This window comes from Malaclemys terrapin, chromosome 4 (assembly GCF_027887155.1).
Source record: "Malaclemys terrapin pileata isolate rMalTer1 chromosome 4, rMalTer1.hap1, whole genome shotgun sequence".
NCBI lineage: Eukaryota > Metazoa > Chordata > Testudines > Emydidae > Malaclemys > Malaclemys terrapin.
This window is the reverse complement of record NC_071508.1, coordinates 28,269,582-28,294,040: the sequence shown is the minus strand read 5'-3', so window position 1 is coordinate 28,294,040 and position 24,459 is coordinate 28,269,582. Positions and strand designations below refer to the sequence as shown.

The 24,459-nt window shown below is 47.5% G+C and overlaps 1 protein-coding gene across 1 annotated transcript in view; it reads left to right on the top strand.

Annotated features, from left to right (window-relative positions):
- Window positions 1-18,834, top strand: part of LOC128835853 (uncharacterized) — a 43,693-nt gene extending 24,859 nt beyond the window's left edge. Inside the window, exons 2-6 of the mRNA XM_054025693.1 lie at window positions 6,645-6,762; window positions 12,822-12,881; window positions 13,273-13,434; window positions 14,111-14,195; window positions 16,565-18,834. Coding sequence (XP_053881668.1) covers window positions 6,645-6,762; window positions 12,822-12,881; window positions 13,273-13,434; window positions 14,111-14,195; window positions 16,565-16,821 — 682 coding nt within the window. The 3' untranslated portion in view covers window positions 16,822-18,834. The remainder of the gene's footprint in view (window positions 1-6,644; window positions 6,763-12,821; window positions 12,882-13,272; window positions 13,435-14,110; window positions 14,196-16,564) is intronic.
- Window positions 18,835-24,459: the final 5,625 nt, after the last annotated feature.

The window sequence follows — 24,459 nt, the reverse complement described above, 5'->3', positions numbered from 1 at the left end:
TAATATGTTTTATAGACATTGGGTCTGATTTCCATTTAAACTACAGCCCCGTCACACCATTCTGGTGGTATAAACGTAACTTACTCACACTTTAAGGCCTCTTTATACTTCCAGAATGGTGCAATGGGGCCCTAGTGTAGTTGCAAATCAGGATCAAGAAGTTATAGAATGATGGTACATGTATTCTTCAGACTTGGCTTGATTTTTCAGGCTCACTGAAATCTACAAAATAAGTCAGATTTGAAGGAAATACTCTTGGTAGTTTAAAAACTATGAATGTGTAGAGTTGGCCTGTTGAAACTTGTATTTGTTTATTTTAAGGTTGGCTCTTTGTCAGAGCAGCTGTGGGGCCGTGATGTGCTTTAGATTCAAGTCATTCTCACTTGTAGGTGCTGAATGCTTCAGAGGGTGACCTAAAGGGCAGGAAGCATGAGGTATTGGATAAAGGGCAAGGCTGGGAATTGGAGAGCTGAGCTCGGTCCTTGAGCAATCACAGCTGTGTTTTCCAAAGCAGCCACTGATTTTAAGGGGCTCAATTTGAGATAAGAGGCAGCCACAATCAGATGTTGGTCCTGATGCTTAGACCGAATTACCAAAATCGCTGCCTCCCCAAGTTCCCCCTCCACTAAGCCTCCAGCTGCCTATAGCCCAAGTTCTATTGCATCACTCTGCAGTCAGCTCTGCTCTTCTGGCTCCTTGCTTCAGCCTCTGACTTTCCTACTCTGCTCTTCTGGATTTGAGGCCTGCATTCCAGATTCCCTTCTGGCCTTTGGTAGCTTGTGCAACCACCTGCCTGCCCCTTTCCATTCCCTAGCTTGGACTCTCTGACTCTCTGCTCCACTTAGGCCTATTGAGCTGCCTCTGTGAGCTTCTCTCTGGGCCTGCTCCTGGCTTTCACATCACTTGCAATGCTGAGTTGCTATTTCCTATCCCAGCTTCTTCTCAGTAACACCACCTGCTCCTCCATCTTCACGGCTGAGAACTCTTCCCTGCATGAGCTGTTGCTTGGAGCCCCAGCCTTGTCAGACACATGAAAGCGAAGACAGAGGGGATTGCTCAACTTGTCCGGTGGGATGTCCTTACACAAGTGGGGCTGGACCACAGGGCTGAACCTATGTAGGATCCAGGAAGCATCTGCCCAGGTGGCCTCCCATTGGCCAGGTGACTGATGTGGTCAGGTACTCTGACCAAATCCTGGCCCCAACCCACCAGGATCATTTTGGCAGGGGATCTTAGAGCGATGAGGCCATAGAGTCACTGCATTTCATTTAATTGCTTATGTGATGGGATCTCCGAGGTGCAGCCTGAGACTGTGGGACCGCTGTGCCCCCTGAACTCTCTCCTGCCTGGGCTGGTCTCAATGCCTTGCTAGTGACAAGCAGCGAATGCCTCCAGGTACTGTTATCACTCAGCACAACCACATGTGGAGACCCAACACCCAGCTAGATTGCATGAATGTTCCCCGAGCCACGCATGAATCACACAGAAAAAGGCACCAAAGCCAAATCCCCTCAGTTCCCAGCACTGTACCTCAGGAATAAACTGTCTTGCACTGCTCAAGACGAGCAGTGCAGATTTATTAATTGGTTCACCACTTCATCAATGGAAAGTGGACATACACCAGCCTTTGCAGACCTGAGCACATTTGCCACAAGCTTCAGGCAAACTCACTGGTAAAGATAAACAGTAAAAGAAGTTTATTGACTACAAAAGATAGATTTTAAGTGATAGGCAAAAAGTCAGAGTTAGTTACCAAAAGAAAAGAAAATATAAGCATGCAGTCTAACCTCTCAACCCTATTAGACTGGGCAACATCTAGATTAAGCAGTTTTTCTCACCCCACTGGATATTGCAGTTTATAGTACACAGATTTCACCATTGAAATCTGGGCCAGTCCCCTCAGTTGGAGTCTTCAGAGGGTCCTTGTTGCTTGCAGCGTAGGTGGGTGAAGGAGAAAGGTCCAGCATGTGGCCACTGTGTCTGTTTTATACGCTCAGTCCATGTGCTTGGAAAACATAAGTCCAGGCATGTCTGGGGGCATTGCTGAGTCTCCAGGCAAGATTGAGCAATTCCCCTGGTGTGGCCTCATGCAGGTGAGTCATTGCATTGTAGCTCCCTTGCTGGACAATGGCTGTTGATGGGTTGTTTGACACCCCGCCTGGGCGTTGGTTACTTTCCTTGCTGTTGCCTCTGGGGAGCTAATATCTGGCTGATTCCCCAACTTACAGCATGTTTTAGTGACCACCATACGACCCAATTCTCATAACTTCATATGCATTAATGATACACATATACGGGAGAGAGAAATGACTTTCTGCAAATCATAACCTTTCCCCTGATACCTTACAAGGCATGCTCTATATGCAAGATCACAATCGTATATAAATGAGGAATATGGGGGTTACAGGGCACTCCCCCAGGTACAAAATGTCACAGCTTATTTCACCACAGAAATGCAGCCACATCTGATAGAACACAGCAGCTGGGTCTCCAGGCACAATGACACTGCACCACAGATTAGGACAGGAAGTGAAGGCTGTGGACCCTGGCAGAGGTAAATGGAGTTGCACTGCCTCTGACCTTTCCTCTCAGAGCGATCCCAGGGAGTGGGGTTGGGCAATTACTCTTCTGTTTGTTTGCCTAGGGTACTGAAGGGTTCTACTCTTACCCCTACCTGCCCAGTGCGTATGTGAAGGGAGAGTGTCGAATGGTCTGGGCTGAACTTCCATCACCATGTGGAAGAAACTCATCCCTACAGCTCTGTTCCATCTGCCTCAGACAGTGTGGCTTCATGGCTCTCCTGCTGTCCAGCCACGATAGAGTCATGGATCAGAGCTGTGGCCTCGTGCAGGTTGTCGGAGACAGGTGATGGGGCAGACAATACCAGCGTCTCTGAATCGGGTCTGCCCATCTCTTGTTGATAAGGTTAATGCTCAAAGGGTCCTTTGGGATCCTTAGCTGCTCCTGAGTCCCCAGGTCACAGCTGTGGTTAATATTTTTATTTGTACTTACAGACTCCACCTCAGGAATCCTGGTCTCTTTTACCTCCAGACTGGATTAATCTGATGGGCTTTCCTTGGGGCTATCATGTTTCATGAGCAAGCGCTTCTTATGGGGAACATATTATCCCAGTGCCCTATGGTCTGCTTTGGCTTCCAGTTTGTTGCTAGGACATTTAGATCCATGGAGCACTGTATTGATAGGGTCCTGGCTTCCTGAGACATACCTTCTCTCTTCAGGCTCCAGCCCAGCATTTGAGATCAGCTGAGATAGCTACATTGACAGCCCCTGGATCTCTATGACTGCATGCTGGGGACAGAGCAATGTTAGTGGAGGGCCCCTAATCCTAGCATTCACTTCCCCCATTCAGTTTGTTGACCTTCATGTCATGTGGCGAGGCCGATGAATTGTGGCCTGGTTCAGGGAGGTTTCTTTGTAAGTGATGTTGTCTCATGTTAGCAATGGTCGAGTTGTTCTGTTTTTGTACGTGCACCTCGAGAGACACAAAAGAGGCCAAAGCTCATTTGCAAAGAGGGACTGTGGATGTAGGTCTTTTTGTTAAATGGCATGACATGCTTTGAGCTGTAGAGGAGCACTCCCATTATTCTACTAAGATAAGCACAGGGAGAGCGGAGGAAAGAAGGAAGATGCATAGACAGTGAGAGAGAGAAATAGAAAGATGGCCAAGTTAGGTCAATACGGTAGAAAGAAAAAGAAAGAAGATGCTGTATCCAGGGAAATCCCAGTGGGGGATTTAGGGACATGGAATTGAAATACTTCTGTTGGAAGCTGGGCAGGAACCAGGACACAGAACACCCCTGCTCTTGCTGAAACTGTCACGATGGGATCTTTAATAACCCTGAGGGGCTGGAATATTGTCGTCATGTCCCTTGCTGAAGAAGGGCAGGTGTTATTTATTTATATGACCCAGGCTCTTCAGAGTTCTTTATTTTGGCTCTTTGGGCTCCTGGCATTTTGGGGAAGCCCCCTCACTTCCCCCCTCCCCCCAGCACCAGTCTCTCTCAGTGGTTAGGGCACTAGCCTAGGACTTGGGGGGTTCAGTTCCCTGCTCCATCACAGACTTTCTATGTGATCCTGGGCAAATCACTTAACTTCTCTGTGCCTCAGCGCCCCACGTGCACAATGGGGATCACCTGCCCTGCCTGACAGGTGTTGTGAGGATAAATACATTAAAGACGTGAAGTGCTTGGAGATCTACTGATAAAAAGTGCAATATAAGCAATAGATATTATTAATATTCCCTAAATGATCCCGCTTTGCTGCTGCCACCAGTTTGAGCCTGGATTGAAGTTCCTTGCCAGCCCGCTGCTAACGAGAACATCCAGGAGTGGTCTCTCTTTTATGATGCAAAGATATTCCTTCCAATGACAGTGCCCAAAGCTGTTTCCATGATCCTACAGGCCCCGTGGGAATGAAGGACAGTGTCCAAGCTCCTGGGGGAGTTGCTGGATTCAGGACAGGCCCACAGCTGATAAACATGACTGGCTGCCCCCATGTGACACTGCCCGATTTCCTCCACAGAGCAGGTATCTCCGGGAGAAGGACCCCTTTGGAACACAAATTGATTAAGTTCCTTTCAAAACAGAAACAGCTGTTGGGGGTGAAAGGAGAGAAGCGAAAGGATATGGAGCACAAAACAAGACATGCCTGAAAACGACACATGACTGGCCAAAGGGGAAGAGGGATTCGCCATTCTCTGTCATGAATGTCAGTGAGTTAGAGATGGCCCCAGACCGTCTGGGGACACTTGATATACCAGTAAAAGAGATTGACAGGAGCCTGCTGGGCTTCATTAATGCCCCAGATGGAAAACAATTTGCTGGCCATCATCTGCCTCAAAGTTACAGAACTGAAAACCAGGCTAGTCTCACCCTGCTCTGCTTCAGTCACTGCTGGATTTATACTGCAAGTTCTATTTATCAGTCTGTCCACTTATATATATATCTCCTCGGCCCCACCACAACAGCCACCTGTGGCCTCCATCCCTGCCAGAACAAGCCCCTCCAGGACCCCTGTTCCCCTGTAGATCACATCATAGTTTCTACCCACAGTATTTATCTCACCGTCCCATCCATCTATCCATCCCATCTCGCTTGCTCATCCTTCCATGGATCCATCCAATCATGCATCCACTCCTGGCATCCACCCCTCTATTCCTCTACTGCATCCATCTGCAGCATCTATCAGTTGGCCTATCATGTTCCCTCCAGCCCTTTATCCTGCAACAGCCTATCTGTCTGTCTTACTGTAACCAAAGGGAGCTTGTGTCTGATGCCTGTGACATCTAAAGGTTTGGTCCTGGTGGAAATGTGTCATGCGGGTCATGTGGTAATAAGGTGTATCCATGGAGATGGTCAGAGACAGTCGCATGGAGAGCTGTCAGTCAAGGGGCTCCAACTTAGCAGCCACCTTTCCCAGCACTTTGTTAGGTAGAAACCTGTGCTGGGTAAAGGTCTGTGAGAGGTAATCGGTCCAATTCATTTTAAAACCCTGGGAACCCAGGGGGCAGGAGCCTCTGGATGTCTTTGCTGGTCCCAGTCACACCCCTAGCCTGGGGTGTGTGGGATACTGGATTTTCAGGCGCAAGCTGCACTATAATATTTAGGCAGATTTGTAACCGGTCATTGGCCTGGTTTGTATCCCCACAAATGCGGTTAGTATTTAGTTAATAATCGTGGCAGCTGTCCAGGTGTTGCCCTTGCCAACAGGTTAGGTGGAGCCATGGTTGTCATCCTATTGTGGGTTTGTAGCACAGTGCTTTGCTGACCCTATAAGTGTGTCTTTTTAACAGACTTGGCCAGTCTTTCTGCCTCCCAGCTGGCTGTGACAGGACATCCCAGACTGCTTTGCCTCACATGCTGCCCTCTGTGTCTGTCCTCTGTGTAGGCTAGTGTCATCGGAGGCACTGCAACACCCAAAGAACACCCAAACTCAGATAGTCAGTGGTATTATATTAACAACCCCTTGGGATTTTTGCTGTAGGCTTTGTCACAATGGCATGGTAGGAGCTGAAATCTCAAGGCTTAAGAGGTGGTAAAGGATGTGAAATCAAATATCTAGGTCCTGAAATTCTTCCTGAGGAGACACCAGTTCCGCCTCTTGCATTAATCTCCACCCTGAGGCCTGAGACATTGACTCCGAAATCATGTGCTCTATCTTCCTGCTGCCCCATTGCCTCTGGCCATTGCTGTGTCCTGTCCACTCATCAAGCCAGCAACCAGCAGGGGGCAGGAGGCATGTATGGGGAAGGCAGGGATGGATTGGCATGACAAGGAAGGGCAGAGACCATGGCCAGCTGGACTAGGGAGGGGATTCAGACCTGGGGATGTGGGCAAGGGGAAGGCCTCCTTTGGTGCTCATTAAGGGGACAGAGGAATGTAGGGAAGTGGGAAGGACTCTGGGAAGAGAGCAGGAGCTGGAAGTGAGGCAGGTTTCCTGTTGAGGCAATAGGGGAGCATGTGAGGGATGGAAATTGAATTCATTTGGCATCTTCCCCTCAGCTTAGCACCTCTCCGAGGAGGGTGTGGGACTAAAAGCCTGTGACCCCCTGAAGCTACAGAGAACGGCGAGCCCAAGATGAACTGGATTCACTGTAATAACCAACTTCTTCTTCCCGATTCCAGCTCCTTTGGGCATTTCCAAGCGAAGGCAAATGGCGTGGCCTCAGGATCGCCAGCGGGCTCGGCCGGGAGCGAGGCCCTGCGACAAGGGCTGTGTCTGACCAGGCTCTCCGTTACGAAGGTACGCAGCACCCCATGCCTCCCTTAATAGCGGGTAATCGGCATCTCTGACCCCGGGGGTGGGGCATCATGAGTAGAGCTGGACAGGGAAGGTGTTTCCCATGCACAAGTGTTTTTGAGGGTTCCAAAATATTTTCCAGTCCTGAATTGGGACAAAAAGTCGAAATCTCAAAACTTTTCACCAAGCAGTGATTTGGACTGGGTCAGGCCAAATGTTTTGTGTCCCATTTGACATTTAAAAAAAAAATATCAGTGTCTTTGTTTACTATCAGTTAACTAAAACTTTGAAACAAAAAGTTGTTTTGATTCAGAAAATGAAACTTTTCACTTTGCAAATGTCAACCGGGGGCATTTTGACAATTTGGAAACTTTTTTTTCAGTTGGGAGATTTGTTGTCACCAGCTCTTCCCGTGGACAGTTTCTGTTTTGTCAAAGGGCCAGATCCTGGGCTTGCACTCTCCACAGCTCAAGAAAGGGGAACCCAACAATTGTTTTAAACAGCCTGTTCATTCCCCCAGTCCTGGACCATAAAAGTGTCAGACTAGTGTCTCAATAAAATGTAGAGAAGCCTTAGGTTTTCTCTAAGTTACACTTAGCTGCCCACAGCTACGAGGGGCTGTTGGAGCAGTCAGGGACTGCCAAGGTGTAGGGGTGCTCTGGTCACACACCCTTAATCCCAGTCTTATGGATCAGAAGGGGAGCAGAGGGTGAGAATAACCCAGGAATCTCTTTTACACACACGGGATCCTGAGGGACCTGGGGAAGCCGATTTTCCAGCTTCCTAGAGCATCATGGGGCCTGTGTAAAGTTTCTATCCGCTCTGTTCAACTGAATCTTTTCTGTCTGCACTGAAGTTCCCTATGAATAAATGATAGTTTCAAGGGCAATAAAATAAACAAATGCTTGAGATTGTAAGGCAAGAAAATACATATGTACCTGCTAAGGCCTGTCCCACGGCGCCTTGCAGCTGGGCCACCTGGAAGAACTATAGCCTTCCACTGTTTTAGGTGTGAATGATCTCAGAGAAATGCAGAACTGTCAGGTCTTGGCAGGTAAATAGAGGAGGGACTGGTTTGCAGCTATTTGCAATTATTAAGCTTGCATATGTATTATGTAAATAATATAATTTAATAATAATAATAATACCTTTATATAGCTGCTTTTTCCTGAAGTATCCCAAAGCATTTGTAGAACTTAATGAACTGAACACAGGGAATGAGTTCATCTGCCAGTGAAATGCAGCCACCTCTAGGGTGAAATACAGCTGTTCCCCATCTTCCTACCCTACACCAAAATCTAGGATAGGAAAAGTTAATATTGAAAATTGCAAGTTGGATATTCAAGAAGGTCAGACATAATACATGCCCTGCAGACGGTTAGCACCCCTATCTATGTAAAGAGTACCATGGTTGGAATCCGGGGCGGCTCTAGGCACCAGCAAAGCAAGCACGTGCTTGGGGCAGCCCATTTGCAGGGGCGGCAGGGATACAGCATGGGAGCTGAGAACCAACAGGGGGCCCTCGGAGCTGTAGTTCCTTGGTTAGCTCCCTGCCTATAGAGCCAGCCCTGGAGCAGGGAAAGAACTACATTTCCCAGCATTCCCTTGGCCACTACCAACAGGAAAGAGGGGGAGGGAGTGAGGTAGCTGAGACTTCATGCTGCAGCCTGCCCTGAATGGAGAGCTGCACTGTGAGTAGGGATACCATATTTTAACATTTAAAAAAATAGGACACTCCACAGGGAGGGAGGGTAGCCCCACCCTGCCACCATCCACTCCCTCTGACTGCCCCCCACAGAAACCCCAACCCATCCAACCCCCCCTGCTCCCTGTCCCCGATCACCCCCTCCCGGGACCCCTGCCCCTAACTGCCCCCCAGGACCCCACCCCCTATCTAAGCGCCACTGCTCCTTGTCCCCTGATTGCCCCCTCCTGGGACCCCTGCCCCTTGGGACCCCATCTAAGCCTCCCTTCTCCTTGTCCCCAACTGCCCCCTCCTGAGACACCCCCCCCCCAACTTCCACCCTAGGATCCCACCCCCTACCTGTCCCCTGACAAACCCCCGGGACGCCCATGCCTATCCAACTGCTGCCTGTCCCCTGACTGCCCCCCCCAACCCCGTGACTCATATAACCCCCCCTTCTCCCTGCCCCTGACTGCCCCCCCGAACCTCCGCCCCATCCAACCCCCCAGCCCCCTTACTGTGCCACTCAGACCAGCGTGTCTGGCTCCGCGCAGCGCCAGACACACTGCTGCATACATGCTGCCGTGCTCCCCCACAGAGCCACAGCCCCCTTCCCCCCCTCCCCCCCCCAGCACCTGCCTTCCAGATTTGAACACCTCAAAATTCAGGAGTGCTCAAGCTCAGTTTGGGCAGCTGTTACTTCATTTCTCCCAAATCAAATATACGGATCCACTGTAACTTGCTGTAGAAAAAGTAGGATAAAATTGAGCAAGAAATGCTTCCCAGTGGCTATTAGGACTGGAATTGCTATTTTCAATAGCCATTGCCTTTTTGTTTGTTTGTTTGTGTAAAAGGAAGACAGTGATATTGCATTGGCAAATTCCCCATAGAAAGAAAGAGTGGAAGAAAAGAATAATAAAGGCACCTCAACTTTTCCTCATTAGTGTAGGACAGTCTTATAATATGCATCCAGATATCCTCCAATCACACAAGCTGAAAATTGTTCCACTTTACTGCAGTTCTGTAACCATATGGGAACCAATCCTGTCTGTGTTCTGTGCACATCTAAAATTCCTGCTGAATGACCTGCCGTGGGAGCGAGTTACCAGTGACCCAGGGCTGCGGCGGAAGGAGGGTGCAGGTGGGGAGGGGAGAGAGCCCAGGACTGGGGCGGCAGGAGGTGTGTGTTGGTTGCAATGGTGGGGAGGAATGAGGGAGCCCAGAGCTGGGGCGGCAGGGGGTGGGGATGGGGGTGGAGGGGGAGAGCCCAAGGCTGGGGCAGCAGGGGGGTGCGGCGAGGAGCCCAGGGCTGGGAGGGGGGAGCAGCCAAAATTTTTTTTGCTTGGGGCGGCAAAAAACCTAGAGCCGGCCCTGGTTCGAATCTCCGACTACAAATTGTCAGGACCTCACAGATTTATGCCTTGTTTGAAGGAGGCACCCCTAGCAGCTTACAGCTCCTTAACATTGTACAGTATAAGGATTCTGGTCCAATCCTGACTCAACATGAAGGGAGCCACCTTCTGGGTCTGCTTCTCCATGGATTTGCTCCTTGTGCAGTGATTTGCTTCTGTGCAAAGGAGCTGTAAAATGTTTCCATTGGAGTGAGTGAAGAATTCGGATTTGCTAGCATTTTATACCCACTTTGCACAGCCGCATATGACTCGCAAGGTGCAAAACTGGGGTGAGTCCACTGCGGAGCATTTCCAGGCAAAGAAAGTAAAGATTAAACCATAGTAAATCACGTAGTGTCACTTCTGTAATAACACACACGGAAAAAAGCCACATGTAACAATGGAATATCAGAAGAAAGGGAAAGTGAAGGAAAAAGAGAAGGTAGGGGAGGAAATGCAAGAAAAGAGAGGGAGGTAGCATGGTCTAGTGCAGTGGTTCTCAAAGCTGGTTTGCTGCTTGTTCAGGGAAAGCCCCTGGCGGTCAGGGCCTGTTTGTTTACCTGCCGTGTCCCCAGGTTCGGCCAATCGTGGCTCCCACTGGCCGCAGTTCGCTGCTGCAGGCCAATGGGGTCTGCGAGAAGTGGCGCGGGCTGAGGGATGTGCTGGCTGCCCTTCCCTCAGCCCCGATTGGCCTGGAGCGGTGAACCGGGGCCAGTGGGAGCCGCGATCGGCCAAACCTGTGTAAGCAAACCGGCCCGGCCCGCCAGGGGCTTTCCCTGAACAAGCGGCGGACCGGCTTTGAGAACCACTGGTCTAGTGGACTGCGGACTGAACTGCCCAGGAGACCTGGATGCAATTCCAAGCCCCGACACTGACCTTCCTCTGCCGCCTTTCTCTATGCCTCTGTTCCCCCTCCCACCCTTTCTGTCTTGTCTATTTAGACTATAAGAGTTTGGGGAAGGGACTGTCTCTTGCTATGTGTTTATGAAGCACCTCTCTAGCTGCTGCCATAAAATAAATAATACTGATTAGAAGGAGGAACAGATGGGAAGAAGTGGGGCAGCAGGAGAAATGTCAAGAGAGAGAACATAGTTAAAGGTGGAACTCACTGCCACAAGATATTTTAGGGGCAAAGAGCACAGTAGGATTCAAAGTGTGATTAGATGCTTACATGAATAATGAGTCCATCCACAGGAATATCGACTCTTCTGCTTCAGGGCATGAGCCAACCATGAAATGCCTGGGCTCAGGTCATGAAGTGACTTCTCCCATAATTCCATAACTGTCTACTAGAGGGCTTAGTCTATACTAAGTTTTGCTAGCTGGGAGTTTGATACAAATCACACCCTCTAGCCGATATAGCTATGCCATCAAAATCTCTGTGTAGAAGCAACTATGCTGATAGATGAGTCTCTCTGTTGGTTTAGCTAATGTGGTTCAGGGAGGTGGTGTAGCCATATGGGCAGAGCTCCTTCTGTCAGTGTATGCTGGGTCTCTACTAGGAGGCTCTGCTGGCATAGCTATACTGGCAAAGGCTTAGTAATTTAGACAGGTCATCTGAAGCAGCTAGTGCTGGCCATGATTGGAGACCCAAGACTGGGGTTGATGGGCCTCTGCTCTGACCCAATTTGTCCGTTCCGATGTTCTTAGAATTTACTATTAAAGGGAGCGTAGAGCTGATTAAAGAGGGAGCCGAGTCTATTGGGGAAATCCCAGGACTGGGAAACCAAAGCTGAGTCCTTCTCCTGGCTTTGCAAAGTGGGAATACTCATCCAGACCCACCTCTCATGGGTTGAGGAGCCACATACTGATGCCTGCAAAGTGCCTTGACTCCTTGGACTATAGGCATGGAGAATAGAAAGGATGATTACTTCTAGGGGTACTAAGATTTTAGCACGTGAGACTTTCCATGCAGAAGCCCCAGGGCTGAGGGTGGAAGTTATTTTGATGGCCCAGTGCTGTCCACTCCCCTTTTTTGCAGCATTCAGTTTCCAGCTCCGGAGAAGAGAAGCATCCTTGTTGCCCCCTCTCTGCTGGGATTCATTGTATCACTTGGGACAGCAGCGAAACCTCCTTGTCCCTCCAGTGTGTAGCCAGGAGCAGGACCTGCCTCTATTTCAGTAGGGATAATCAGGCCTGAGCCAAAATTCCAAGATCTAAACACACCTGAACTTTTCAGAACTTTATACTTTGGTCCAATTTCTAGTAAGGACCTGAAAGCACTTTACAAACATTCACTAATTCAGCCTTCCAGCTGCTCTCCTGCATTGTGAAGTAGCTCAGTATTATTATCCCCATTTTATATATGAGGAAACCAAGGCACAGCAAGAATAAGCGGCTTACTGAAGGTCTCACAGCAAGAGAGTGGCAGAATTGGGAACCGAACACAGGAGTCCTGGCTCCCAATTCCCTTCTCTACACACTGTACACTGCCTATGATAAACACAAGATCAGGGGTCTGTATAGGCCCGTTTGCCCAAAGAGCCCAGCACCTTGGCTGCTGACCAGTATTGAAAATCTGGCTCTGTGTAAATAAGTAACTAAAATTTAACCCAGAAAGTCTCCCTAGAAACCAGTGCAAAATTAATCAAGGCGCCACAACCATTTTACAGACTAGTCCATTTGTGCTTCAAACCACAAATCCTCCACAGAAGAACTAATGGAAAGGGAGCCAATGCACTCAACCAGCAGCCCGGTCATCTGGGTGCATAACAATGGGGGCAGCTTAGAACCAATAGTGTATGTCACATACCTCTGGTCTGTTGAGTAGTCTCATTAAACAGAAGGTGAAATGGCCGGAGAGGTGGTGACTCCACATGTTGCCGTAGGGACTCTTACCGCCCTGGTTAGACGGCTCTAATAAACACAGGGAGCTGCTTTGGCTCATGTCCTTCCCTGGGTTATTGAACTGATGCTGCAGATAGTGTGGGGTGGCACATAGACAGAAAAGCTGTTCTGATGGGAATGTTGCTTGTTTGGTCCCGCAGCTGAACCACCTGGTGACGGAGCAGCTGGTAAAATGCGGCGTCCCAGCGGTGGGCATTTCGGTAAGGGGCATCCCATATTTGTCTTCTCTGCTCTCTAGAGGCTGGTAGAGCTGCTGGCTGTGAACTGTAAGGATCATGATTTGAATCCCAGGAGGGGCAGCATGAAGGACATACTTACACTGTGAGTCTGGCCACCGGATAGAAGACTCTGAGAACTGGTTAATTCTTCTGTAGTGTCTGGCCACCTAGTTGTCAGACACAACACAGGGAATCCAGAGGTTAACAGGTGTAACATGGCCTTAGAATGAAGCTGTGGATTCTGCATGCTTGAATGCCTGCAAGGTTTCTGACTGGGGCGAGGGGGAGGGGAGAAGCACCCAGCTGGGGGATGCTGTTAGATCATGACAGGGATCAACATAAGCCATTGGCCAACATGGTGTCTGTCTTGCAGCCCTTTGGCACCTGGAGGACAGCAGGCAAGAAAGTCAGCCAGGCTGGCATTTCTGCCATAAGGGACGCCTTGGATGCTGGCTACATCCCGGTCGTGCATGGGGACTGTGCTCTGGACTCTGAACAGCACTGCTGTATCTTATCAGGGGATACTATCATCGAGGTAAGACGTCTGGCCTTCCCCAGGTGCGGGAGTGGAAGTGGTGGAATCTCTCACTGTCATCCACGGATAGTTACTGTTGGGCTTTGTCTTTGGAGGGTGCCCTCTCTACCAGTAGGGCTGAATGCTGGTGATACCACCCCTTTCTCCTCTGCTCATAGACAGGCCCTCTGACGGGTGCGGAGAATCTCTGAAAGAGCCGATCCCCTGAGAGTCCATATAGGAATCTCCTGGGAATGTCATCTTATTCATGCACTCTGACTGTGGATTCCATACAGGTGACTGGATCCCCAACTTGATGTTTAATGGCTTCCCCGCCTGTGTATTGGGTACAGGCCCAACCAGCACAAAAGCTCCAATATGGGCTTATTCGGAAATTTACAGTTGGGACTAGGACTAAAGGCACTTGTGACCTAACCCAGTTGTGACCACAGTTGGGTCCATTCTGTCCACCCACATGTTCAGGGGCAGGATTTAGTCTTGATCCCTTACTGTGCAATAGGGTCATAGGAAGGAGGCCAGAAGCTGGGGAGAGGATTCTGAGTTATGTGGCTGTATATATACATGGAAGAAGAAGCAATGGGAAGAACACCCAGAAGAGACTGGCCTTGGAACTGTTACTGCGATTCCAGGGAACCTGTTGCTTTAGATCCTCTGTTGCACAGTTTTCATTTTGCAGGTTCTGTCCAGGGAATTCTCCCCCCAGCGAGTGGTTTTCTTGACCGATGTCAGTGGAATTTATGACCGTCCACCTGATACCCCAGGTATGGTGTAAGGCTCCAGAAGAAAAAATGGAGTCTATTCCTGTCCTTCCCCCAATATCTGTTCATGTTCTGTGCTTTTTTATTGGGTTCAGTAGGTTAATATGCTAGCTATTCACGTCTGTATTTTATCCTGGTGTGGCTCACAAACCACATGAGTTTTGTAGTCTCAGCGCAATCTCTACAGGATAATTTAGAGCTTATCACACGAATATGGCAGGGTTGCTAGTGTCTACCCAAATGAATGCAATGAGTGGGATGGTGCGGGGGCTGCAGATCGGATTTGAGGGATATCAGGAGAGCTGTTTAGGGGCCCAGAACTGGAATGTCGGAGCGCTGCAGGACTACATTGAGGGGCAGCAGCAAAGTGGTGTGAGAGCCAAGGACAGAAGTAGCAGCAGACCTGAAGCACATGGGTCTCACAAAAACAGCCTCAACTGTAACTGCCTCTAAACAGTGTTGTTTGCAGTGCGGTTGTAGCCATGTTGGTCCCAGGATATTAAAGAGACAAGGTGAGTGAGGTGAGATCTTTTATTGAACCAACTTCTGGTCCAATGTGTAGCCATTTGCACCTGTGCAAAGAGGATGTGAAATGCTACCACCCACTTTGCATAAATGTAAATGACACATAAGTGCAAAGCAAAAAAGAATTAGGCCTCAGGTATATTATTATTATTATTTATTTGTATTACCATAGCACCTAGGAGCCCCAGCCATGGACCACATTGGACATAGCCAGATGACACCTGATAAAAATGATGTGCAAAGAATGGTTCCTTATGGAGGGAGGGATAGCTCAGTGGTTTGAGCACTGGCTTGCTAAATCCAGGGTTATGAGTTCAATCCTTGAGGGGGGGCATTTAGGGATCTGGGACAGTCAGGGACAGTACTTGGTTGACTTTTCAAGGTCCCTTCCAGTTCTATGAGATAGGTATCTCCATATATTTATCTATTAATAACTATCATACATAATTCAGTGTATGATGCATTAATTAACATTTTAGATAGAGATGAGGTCACGTCGCAAAATTGCAGTTGCTTTTGTGGACACCTAGAGGATGGGGGATTTGAGAATCTGAGCATGTAGTTTGGCCCATTGCAAAACTTGGATGCTGAACCAGGATCGGATTCCACAGCGGTGTTTTGGAACCAGGGTTTCAAATCTGGCCCATCTTTAATGTGTGTGTACATGCGAGTGGTATGAGCTCTAAGGCAAACGCTGTAGGAGTCTCTAGTGCTAGGCCCATCTAGGCCCATCCCTAGCATCTGGTAGATTCCCCATATTCTTGCATGTGTATCTGATAGAAAAATAATCTTGACTGGGGCCTACAGAAAGGAAAGGGATACCTGGGCACGCACACACACTGCAGTTGGTTATAGGAAAGGGAGGTGTCGGAAGGATTGCCAAGTAAAGGGAGTTGTATAACCTCACCCTTTGGGCTTTCGGGGTTAAGTAGCTGGGATGTTCCTTCAAATCTATTCCTCTAATTTACAACCTTGGATTGCCAATGCTTCTGCTTTCTAAGACAGTCTTAGTGTTTTGCTGGGACCGCTCTGTATTGTCTCCTTACTGGCTATTTATGGCTATACTCTATTGTAAATGTGTCTACTGTATCCCTTTGTGATTTGTCACCTTTGATGGTTTAAATTAACATAATCCCAGTGATTTCAATGGAGCCACTCCAGTTAACGCCAAGGGAAGATCTGGCCTTGTCTGCAGTTCATATCCAAGACACTTGGGGAAGTGTTGAATGGAAAATTTTGTTTTCCTGTATGGAATTTAGCCTTATGAGATGGTGAGGCAGTCCCAACCTTCTTCCATATTGTGAGGATTCTCATATACTACAGTGATAGGCAAGGTATAAACCCACAGATAGATTTCAGTTGACCAGTGCAGTGTTGAAGACCTAGAAGCCTAGTCTTACATATCTGGTGAATTTGAATTGAGATGGATTGGATTGGCTGGATCTTGGTGAAGGGCAGAACTCCCCAGTGGGGTTAGGTCAGTTCTGCACAGGGCACAAGTCAAACCATAACCCTGCCTGTAATCTATTGATTTGTCTGAATATGCTCCAGCTGAACCTATTCTGTAACCAGTCATGTGCCCAGAGCACAGTGCAGGCTGGTGTTTGTAGTGCTATTGGGCACCAAGCCCAGGTCCTTTTGCAAATGGGCCCAGGGTGATAAGGTTCAGAAACAAACTGTTGTTGAAGAGTATCTTGTTCTTGTTTCCCCTTCTTGATCAGTAGCGCTGGAATGTGCCATGTGCTATCTGGGATGGGCTTCCACAATGCGGGTGCTACAGAATTGTCTCATCTTTCAGCATTTTATGCCAGTTTTGACCTACGTGCCCTACCTCTTTTCCCAAACAGGTGCCAGGCTGGTGGAGTCCATTTCCATCAGCCCTGATGGAAGCATGGACCCCCCTGTGCTCACATCTGCCCTGCCACAAGATACCACTGGGGGAGTCTCCCTGAAGTTACTGGCTGCGGTCAACATAGTCATCCAGAGTCACGGAGCCATCCCAGTGCTGATCTGCAAACTGGACAGCGAAGCCGCCGAAAGAGCATGTTTAACTGGGGAGCTGGGAGTGGGCGAGGGCACGAGACTCTCCCTTGCAACAGCCTGAAGAAGCTGTCTCTGTAGTAGCTTGTTGGACAGGGGGATTTGTCATCAACTTGTTCCAGTTGGGCCCAGTATCCACTCCATGATTTATCCATGTCACCGGCGACTCCAGATAAACCATCCGGTGGCAGAGGACTCCTTCATCATTCACTGGCAATACACAGATCCTAGTCTGCATTTTAATGCATCTGTTCTCCAGCCCAGGTCTGACCTGAATGGTGGATAATCCTCTGCTAATGTTTCTTACGTATGTCTTCACTTAAAGAGGCACATAAAGCCATGTAGCAGGCAGCCAGCTGGGAAATGGGCTCAGCTTTTCAGCTGAGGATTAATAAATTAATATTAGTGCAGCAATTTGGGGCTGTAAAGTGCTGTGCAAGTGCTAAATATTTTAGTATGATATAGAGGGGACTTTGATGTGAATTCTCAGGTTATCTGATTCATTCTAGGCCATGGTGTCTGAAATTCCATTCTGCTGCTGGAAGCTGCCCTAGAAACACTTCTATATGAAGTGTCAATGCCAAAATTTCAGACTTGGCTGCTTAAAGTTAAGCACCTATGTTCATATTTGGGCACCTAATTAAGTAGTCTAGCTACTCACAGTTCTGTTTGTCAGTCTAGATGCTTGTATGGCTCCCAATACGCGAGTGTGTGAGTGCTGCACAGATACTAACGTAACCCTTGCAATTTCCATGTGAAGCAGTTCAGTATTAACACAGCTTTACAGATGGGAAACTGAGATGCAGAGAGATTAAGGTCAGACTTTTCAAAACAACTCAGCGCCCAATATTGGGGCCGGTTTTTCAAAAGAGCTGAACATGTTGGCTGCTGACCACTTTTGAAAACCTGGCCCTTACTAAAGAGAAGAAGTATCATCCGTAAGTTATTTTCCAATTTTGCAACTTTTAAGGTCATGTTCACTGGTGCGCGCTGACTGCATTATGCCACTCTGGAGCAGCACAGAGCAGCCAGAATTTACTGGCTCGCTAAATAGGTGCTTTGCATTACCACAGCAGAGCAAAGAAGGTGGAGTATATACCTCAGATTTCCTCTGCCTCCTGCCCTCAAAATTCCCCAGCCTCTTGTACCCCATATTTCTCTGCACACACACACATATACTTTCCCTCTTCCTCCTACGCCTTCTGTTGAACAGATCTTTGCAAAGACTGACTTTTGAGGAGAAATATTTAGGATTAATGGTCATTTTTGGCCACACTTTTCATAGCGGAACGTTTTCGGTCAACAGAGGCTGGTGCATAAAAATCAGAAACTCACAAAGAACTGCCCTCTTTCAAAATATGACTGCCATCTTCTACTTTTCACTGTATTCTTCACATGTAACAGTGATCGAATCCATGCTTTACATGCCAAACTCAGCTCACCGCAGCTATGGAACTGCGAGTGTCATTTCCATAATAACTAGAGCTGAGCTTAATTTTAGACAAATTCAGACTCCCATGAAATTTAGCAGTTAAATATTCTCCAAAAAGTTAGATCTTCTTCTTACATGGGTTATGGAGGTTTGCAACCATGGTAGTCCGTTCTATTTAGTCTTCTGCTAATTTCTTTGTGGGTAAATAGTCCTTTTGATCCACCCATAATACCATATCGTCCATCCAAGATCACCTTTTTCTATAAACATACATCACCCTCTGAACCCCTTAAAATGTGCCCTGCAAATTGAATCTTTCTTTTCATGAGATCTCTGATTAGCGTTTGCTGAGTTCTGTCATCTCCAATACATTTTTATTGGTTATGCGGTCTGTCCATGACGTTTTCAGAATTCTTCCATAACAACATAATTCTAAGGATTGTAGTTTCTTTATTATTGATTGTTTGAATGTCTGTGAGAGTATAATCTGGCCCATACCAATAGGATATATTTGAAATTAGGATGTGCCAAAAATTTGGACAGGTAAGATTTTGCAAGGGCGAAATACAGGCGGAAGAAAAATATGTCTCAAAAATATTGTTACAAATAAAATTCCATGCCAGTGATCACTTGGAGGAATAATAATACATGTGGCTGGTTCTTGCATTCAGTAAGTATAATGTTTATACGGTGCATTCTTCATTGGCGCCCTTTCCGCAAGAGGCACTAGGGTACAGGAGGGGATTGCTTTCACGAGAGCTGCTGCGGCCCTGGGTCTGGTGCAGCAAGAACTGCAACTGCAGGATGCAATAGCTGAAGACACAGAGGGGTGGGGAGAACTGCAGTAATGGATGTAATTTTGTGGGGGAATGGGGCAGGAGTACGGTTATTCCCCAACTTTCAACGTGGGATGGACAACAACGTTTTTCCCTCCAAATTTCACCCTCCTCCAAAAAGTTAGGTCTTCTTCTTACATGGGTTATGGAGGTTTGCAACCATGGTAGTCAGTTCTATTCAGTCCCTCCTCTATTTCGCCCCCCTTGGAGGGAAGGATGGCAGCAGAGGGGAATCTGGGGCTGCTGCTTTATTGCAGAAACACTTAGTGATTTCTCCTGGCCTCCAGCTCCTCAGTTAGACAGGCAGGTGACCGCTGTCTAGAACCTGGAGGTGGCTCTGTTCCAACATGCCTGCTTCCCTCTGTGATAGGGTGTTCACCCCACACTTGCCCTGAGAGGGTTAAGGCAGACTGAGAAGGGGGCTAATTAACCCAACAGGCCACAGTGGAGAGGAATCGGGTGGCTAAGCAATCCTGGTTGAATGAGGAGGCCCAGCTGAGGACTATAAAGGCAGGAAATTGGCAGCAGAAAGGAGCTGCTGAGGAAATATGTAGTCCCTCCCTGGCAGAAGGGAGGAGTGTTTGGAGGCTACAGGGACAGTAGCCCAAAGTTACTCCCTGAGAGGGGGGAGTTATGCGATTGGCGAACCCAGTTGGAGTGCTAGATGGTAGGAGAGGGCTCAGAGACAGGCCGTAAGGTCTAGAATGGAACAAGCCTTGGCTACCAGCTAGTGGGTCCCCAGAATAGAGGGCAGGCCCTGGTTCCCCTGCCAGCCACTGAGGGAGTGGAACTAGGAGGCAGTGAATGGGAAGCCTGCCTAGGACTGCTGGCGAGGAAAGACTTCCCAACCCAAGAAGGGGAAGATATGGCTAGTGACCTGGCTGCAGGGCTAAGTCACCAAGAGGCAGCAGCAACTCATGGAGCGAGAGGGGCTGCAGAGGCAGAGCGATGGTGTGCAACTGCAGGAAGGGACCTTGATCTGGAGAGCTATTCCTCAGAATGACCAGGAGGAGGTGCCAACCGAGCAGTGAGTGGGGCACCCCCCTCACATCCTCCGCTCCCAGCTCACTTTGTAAAGGAGGGCATCCTAGTTGGCCACAGAGGAGGCTGAGCTGGTTATAGTGGAGACTGGGCCCCTGCCATGTTGAGGTACAAGGGAGAGGAGCTGGGAAGACCAGGCCCTGGAGAGGGGAATGAGGGGACCTGGCCACTGAGGGAAGCCTGGGGGACACAGGCTTGGGAGAGCTTTTGGAACGGCAGCTGGGGACAAAATCTCGGCAGGGAGCCTTGAGGCGAGTTGTGGGTCTAGGCAGGGAGGTTGGTGTGAGATGGAGCATTTTGTGGGGAGAGGTTGGAGGGAGTGAGGGGGGTGTTTGGTGTGAGCGGTGGGTGGAGTCTTGTGGGTGGTGGAAACAGCTGGTTGCAATTTCTGAACCAGAAAATGTTCCTCTGGAAAAAGTGGAGTTTTGTTGAAAATGATTTTTTCTCCCCACAGGAAAATGGCAGTTTTTGACCCAAACAATAGAAAATTTTGAAACAAAACAATTTTGAGAACAGAAAAAAATTAAAATTGTCCTTGTTTGCACTTTTCTGTTCTTCACTCTCTGACTTTTCAGATCATCATCAGCTCTGGGAAAATCACCAAGTGGCAAAAAGAAAATGCAACTGTCACTCTGCGACTTGTCTGACTTGGCCAAAGTAGAAATTTTGAAAAGCTACAGAGTGAGCAAAGAAAAAAGAGGGGTGGGGAGAACCCCAATCCTCGCCAGTATTCATTTTATTGCAGTGAGTGGCATAAAGGAAGAAAGGGAGAGGCAAGAAGGGGAAAGGAAACTTCAAAAATTCAAATATTTTTGGGGAGAAAAATTAATGGAAAATGTTCAGTTTCAAACCCTGTGAAATGGAAACAACCTAAGGTGTAATTTAGTCAAACCCGTGCAAACGGCTGTGTAGACACTCCTATTTTGGTGTAAGTGGGCTTACTGTGGTTTAGCTTACCTGAAATAAACCACTCTTAAGCTGGAATAGGAGTGGGCATACAGGCACTTGCACCAGTTGAACTAAACCCAGGCAGAATTAATAGATGCTTGTATTTTAAGACCAGAAGAGACCATTCTAATCCTCTAGTCTGATCTCCTGCATGGCATAGGCCAGAGAATCCCATCCAATGATTGCTGCATCAGGTCTACAGCTTGAGCGAGACTGACTATATCTACATGTGTTCTGAAATTAGTTATTTTGTGGATTTTTATCCTGGGTATAAGTCTTTGTATGTTATGGGTAAAATAAGTTGTCACTTTTAGGAAAAATAATGATGGCTACTCAGGAGACCACACCAAGGCAGCAAATTATATGTGCTCTATAAGTTTGCAATATGTTTTATTTCATAGCAAAGAGGCAAATTTTCCATTCATACAGTAATGTGTAAATATATGCCGTACCCTGCCTGGCTAACCAAACACACAGACTGATGCAGGAACTTTCATGACATGTTCTGAGTGGGAAAAGTCTCCCCCCTTGTCTCTTACAATATTCTTTTTTATGTGAGATGATTGGGGAAAACAGCATTGTTTTGCAGCACACACACAAAAGAAGGTGGTAACTTGTGTCTGAAACACCAGGTCATACTTGTACCGTTACCTGATCTACTTGCATTTTAAGAAAAGAAAAACTACAGTAAGCTGAAAAAGAAGTTTAACACTTAAGAATACATTAAAAGGGTTTCAGGAAGTGGCTGTGACTTAGCCCATAAAAATATTAATACTAATATTTGGCATTTATATATCGTTTTTTATCTTCAAAGGACTGTAGAAATATTAATCAAAGTGCTATGGGCCTGATTTTCAGAAGAGCTCAGCCACTGATTTCACCTGGGATCGTGAGGTGCTCAGCACCTCTGAAAGTCTGGCCCAAATTAATCTTACTGTTTTCAAAGCAGACAATTATGCTGCACTTTGCTTAGATTGTTCAAAGGTTTAGTGGAACAAAAGCTTTCAAGGCGATTCTTTGAAGAAGAAAGAAGATCTGCAGAAAACCAGCCCTCTGAACTGACTTAAGAAACGTCAAAGAATTAAGTTAATCTCAAACTTGTCCAGTGTCGTCAGTGGTATGTACTGAAATAATAATGAACAGGAGACTGGTGCATTGGGTTCCCATAAAAAAATGTTTAGATTTATCACAGGCTGTCACCTCCTAAGAGGAGAGGGCAAGAGAGAGATTAGGTCAGCGAGAGGGAGAAAGTGAGAGCACAGAGAGAGCAGCAGCAAAGGCTCTTAGTGATCTAAGCTGCTCTTTGGTATTTGAGCTTAGACTGGAAAGGCAACTCTTGCAAGCAGCAGCAGCTTTCACAGCATCCTGGGGAGGAAGGGAATCAAGGAGAAGACAGAACTGTAGGAGGAAGACACAATATACAGGTGAGTTCTAAGCACCCGGTGCAGAATGAAGAATGAACTGTGATTGCTTGCATATGGTAGGAACAATTGATTTGGGTTACTCCTAGTTGTCTTGACATTGAACAAAAGATAATCGGTGGTAGCTTCTGCTAACCTCCTCTTCACACTAAGGGAGAAAACTCATGGACTCCTAAATACCCTTTGTAAAGCAACCAAGTTCACAGGGGTTTCTAGGGTGCAAGTTGGGTGCAATGGGCATGTGGCTGGGAGCGATTCGCTGTCTGGTGATTTATTTATTTCTAACCTATTCAGTTATTTCTGGGGTGGGTGCTGGGGTAACGTTCTGGCTTTGGATGAGGGCTGCTTTATTCCTCTGTTAGGATGCTGATTAAAGATGGACTTTGCTGGGGAAATACAAATTGCAGGAGTGGGACTTGAAATCTCAGGGACTGGATTCTTCTGGCACTTTTCTGCTCATAGCAGATAGTGGCTCTGTTTGGGCCAGGCCAAGTTCAGACAAGGCAGCCCTAGAAAAATGTAGAAAATAACATTCAATCCAAAATGCAGGGAAAGAGAAAACAGATGGGACTTCACTGTGGATTAACTGGATTCCAGGTGATTTTCTGCAGCATTTGTTTCAGCCATGGACTCTTAACATGGTGCGGTAGGAAGGTTAAAATGCAGCCTTTCAGGCAAGGACTTTATTGCATATTTTGTTGTTGGGAAAGATCCTTAGCTGGAGTTGTTTTAATATGCTAAACTGGGGGGTGGGTCAGGGAGGTGTGGTGGTAGTTGTAAAGGTTTCCGTTAATGCATTGAAAAATATGGGGAAAAGCTCAGTCCTTGACATCAAGAATTCCTTATTGCACCTGGATTTTATGCCACATTATTTTAATATAAACAGCAGTGTTTTATTAACCCCATGGGTTCCTGGCAGTAGTGCATGCAGCGTGGTTGGGAACGCCTATTGCCCTGATGCTAATTTTAGCTAGAGTGAGAAGACATCCAACAAAGAGCAAGGACCATATAGGGTCATACAGGACCAGTGGTGCTGGATGCATTTCCCAAGTCCATTAAGGTGCAAGGTGGGTTAAAATGTCATTTTCTTTACCAGGCCTGGGAGAAAGGGGAGGGTGGCTCTGACAGTGAGTCAGGGTTTCATTAATTATGTCGCTGATGAGACCAAGTTATGGAAGGAAAGGGTAAGCGTGATCCAATGCTGGCCAGCCAGGAGTGGTCAGGGGCTGGGCATTAGCAATCACAGGGGTGGGGCATGAGTGCTGGATTGATAAGCAGCCAGTGCCCCATCTAAATCATGGATGGAGTTGACAATCATTCCCAGTCAGACATGGATGAAAACAAATTAGTGTAGAATGAGGGAATAACAAGGATTCTATATACTGTGAAAAGGGCAGAGGCTAATTTACAGCATGAGAACTGGGTACTGCTACTCCTTGCAGTCGCTAGGCCTAATTCTAACCTTCTCATGCTGAGCAGCACCTTAATCAGTTGATGGCAGTCGGACTAATCATGGCAGTATGATGAGATCAGAATCTGGCCCATTGCTGGTGAAAGTACCAGACTCAGAGTCAAATTGTCAAACTTTGGTGTCTTCAATTAGGCCCCTAAATCCATATTCAGACATCTGAATTCCAGACCTAATATTCAGAGGGGCTGAGCATCCTCCACTGAAATCAATAGGAGCTGCAGGTAGTTGGCACTTCTGCAAATCAGTCTCTTATTTAGGTGTCTAAATATTATGGATGAAGGGGCCTAATTTTAGGCACCCAGCTTTGAAAATGTTGGCCTGAAGTCCTCTGTCCACAATCTGAGTACAGTATAGTATAAAGAGCCTACAGGGTAAGCGTCCCTCAAACCCTGCACCCTATACGATGTTCTCAAAAGCATCTCTTGTAGGTGAAAGTAAAGTTCAGTCTGTATGGCCAATTCAGTCCTTAGCCTCTGCAATGAGACTACCAACAAGGTCGCTAACTTACGCAAAGGACATTTATCCAGCCGGAATGGGACGAAGATTGAGACAC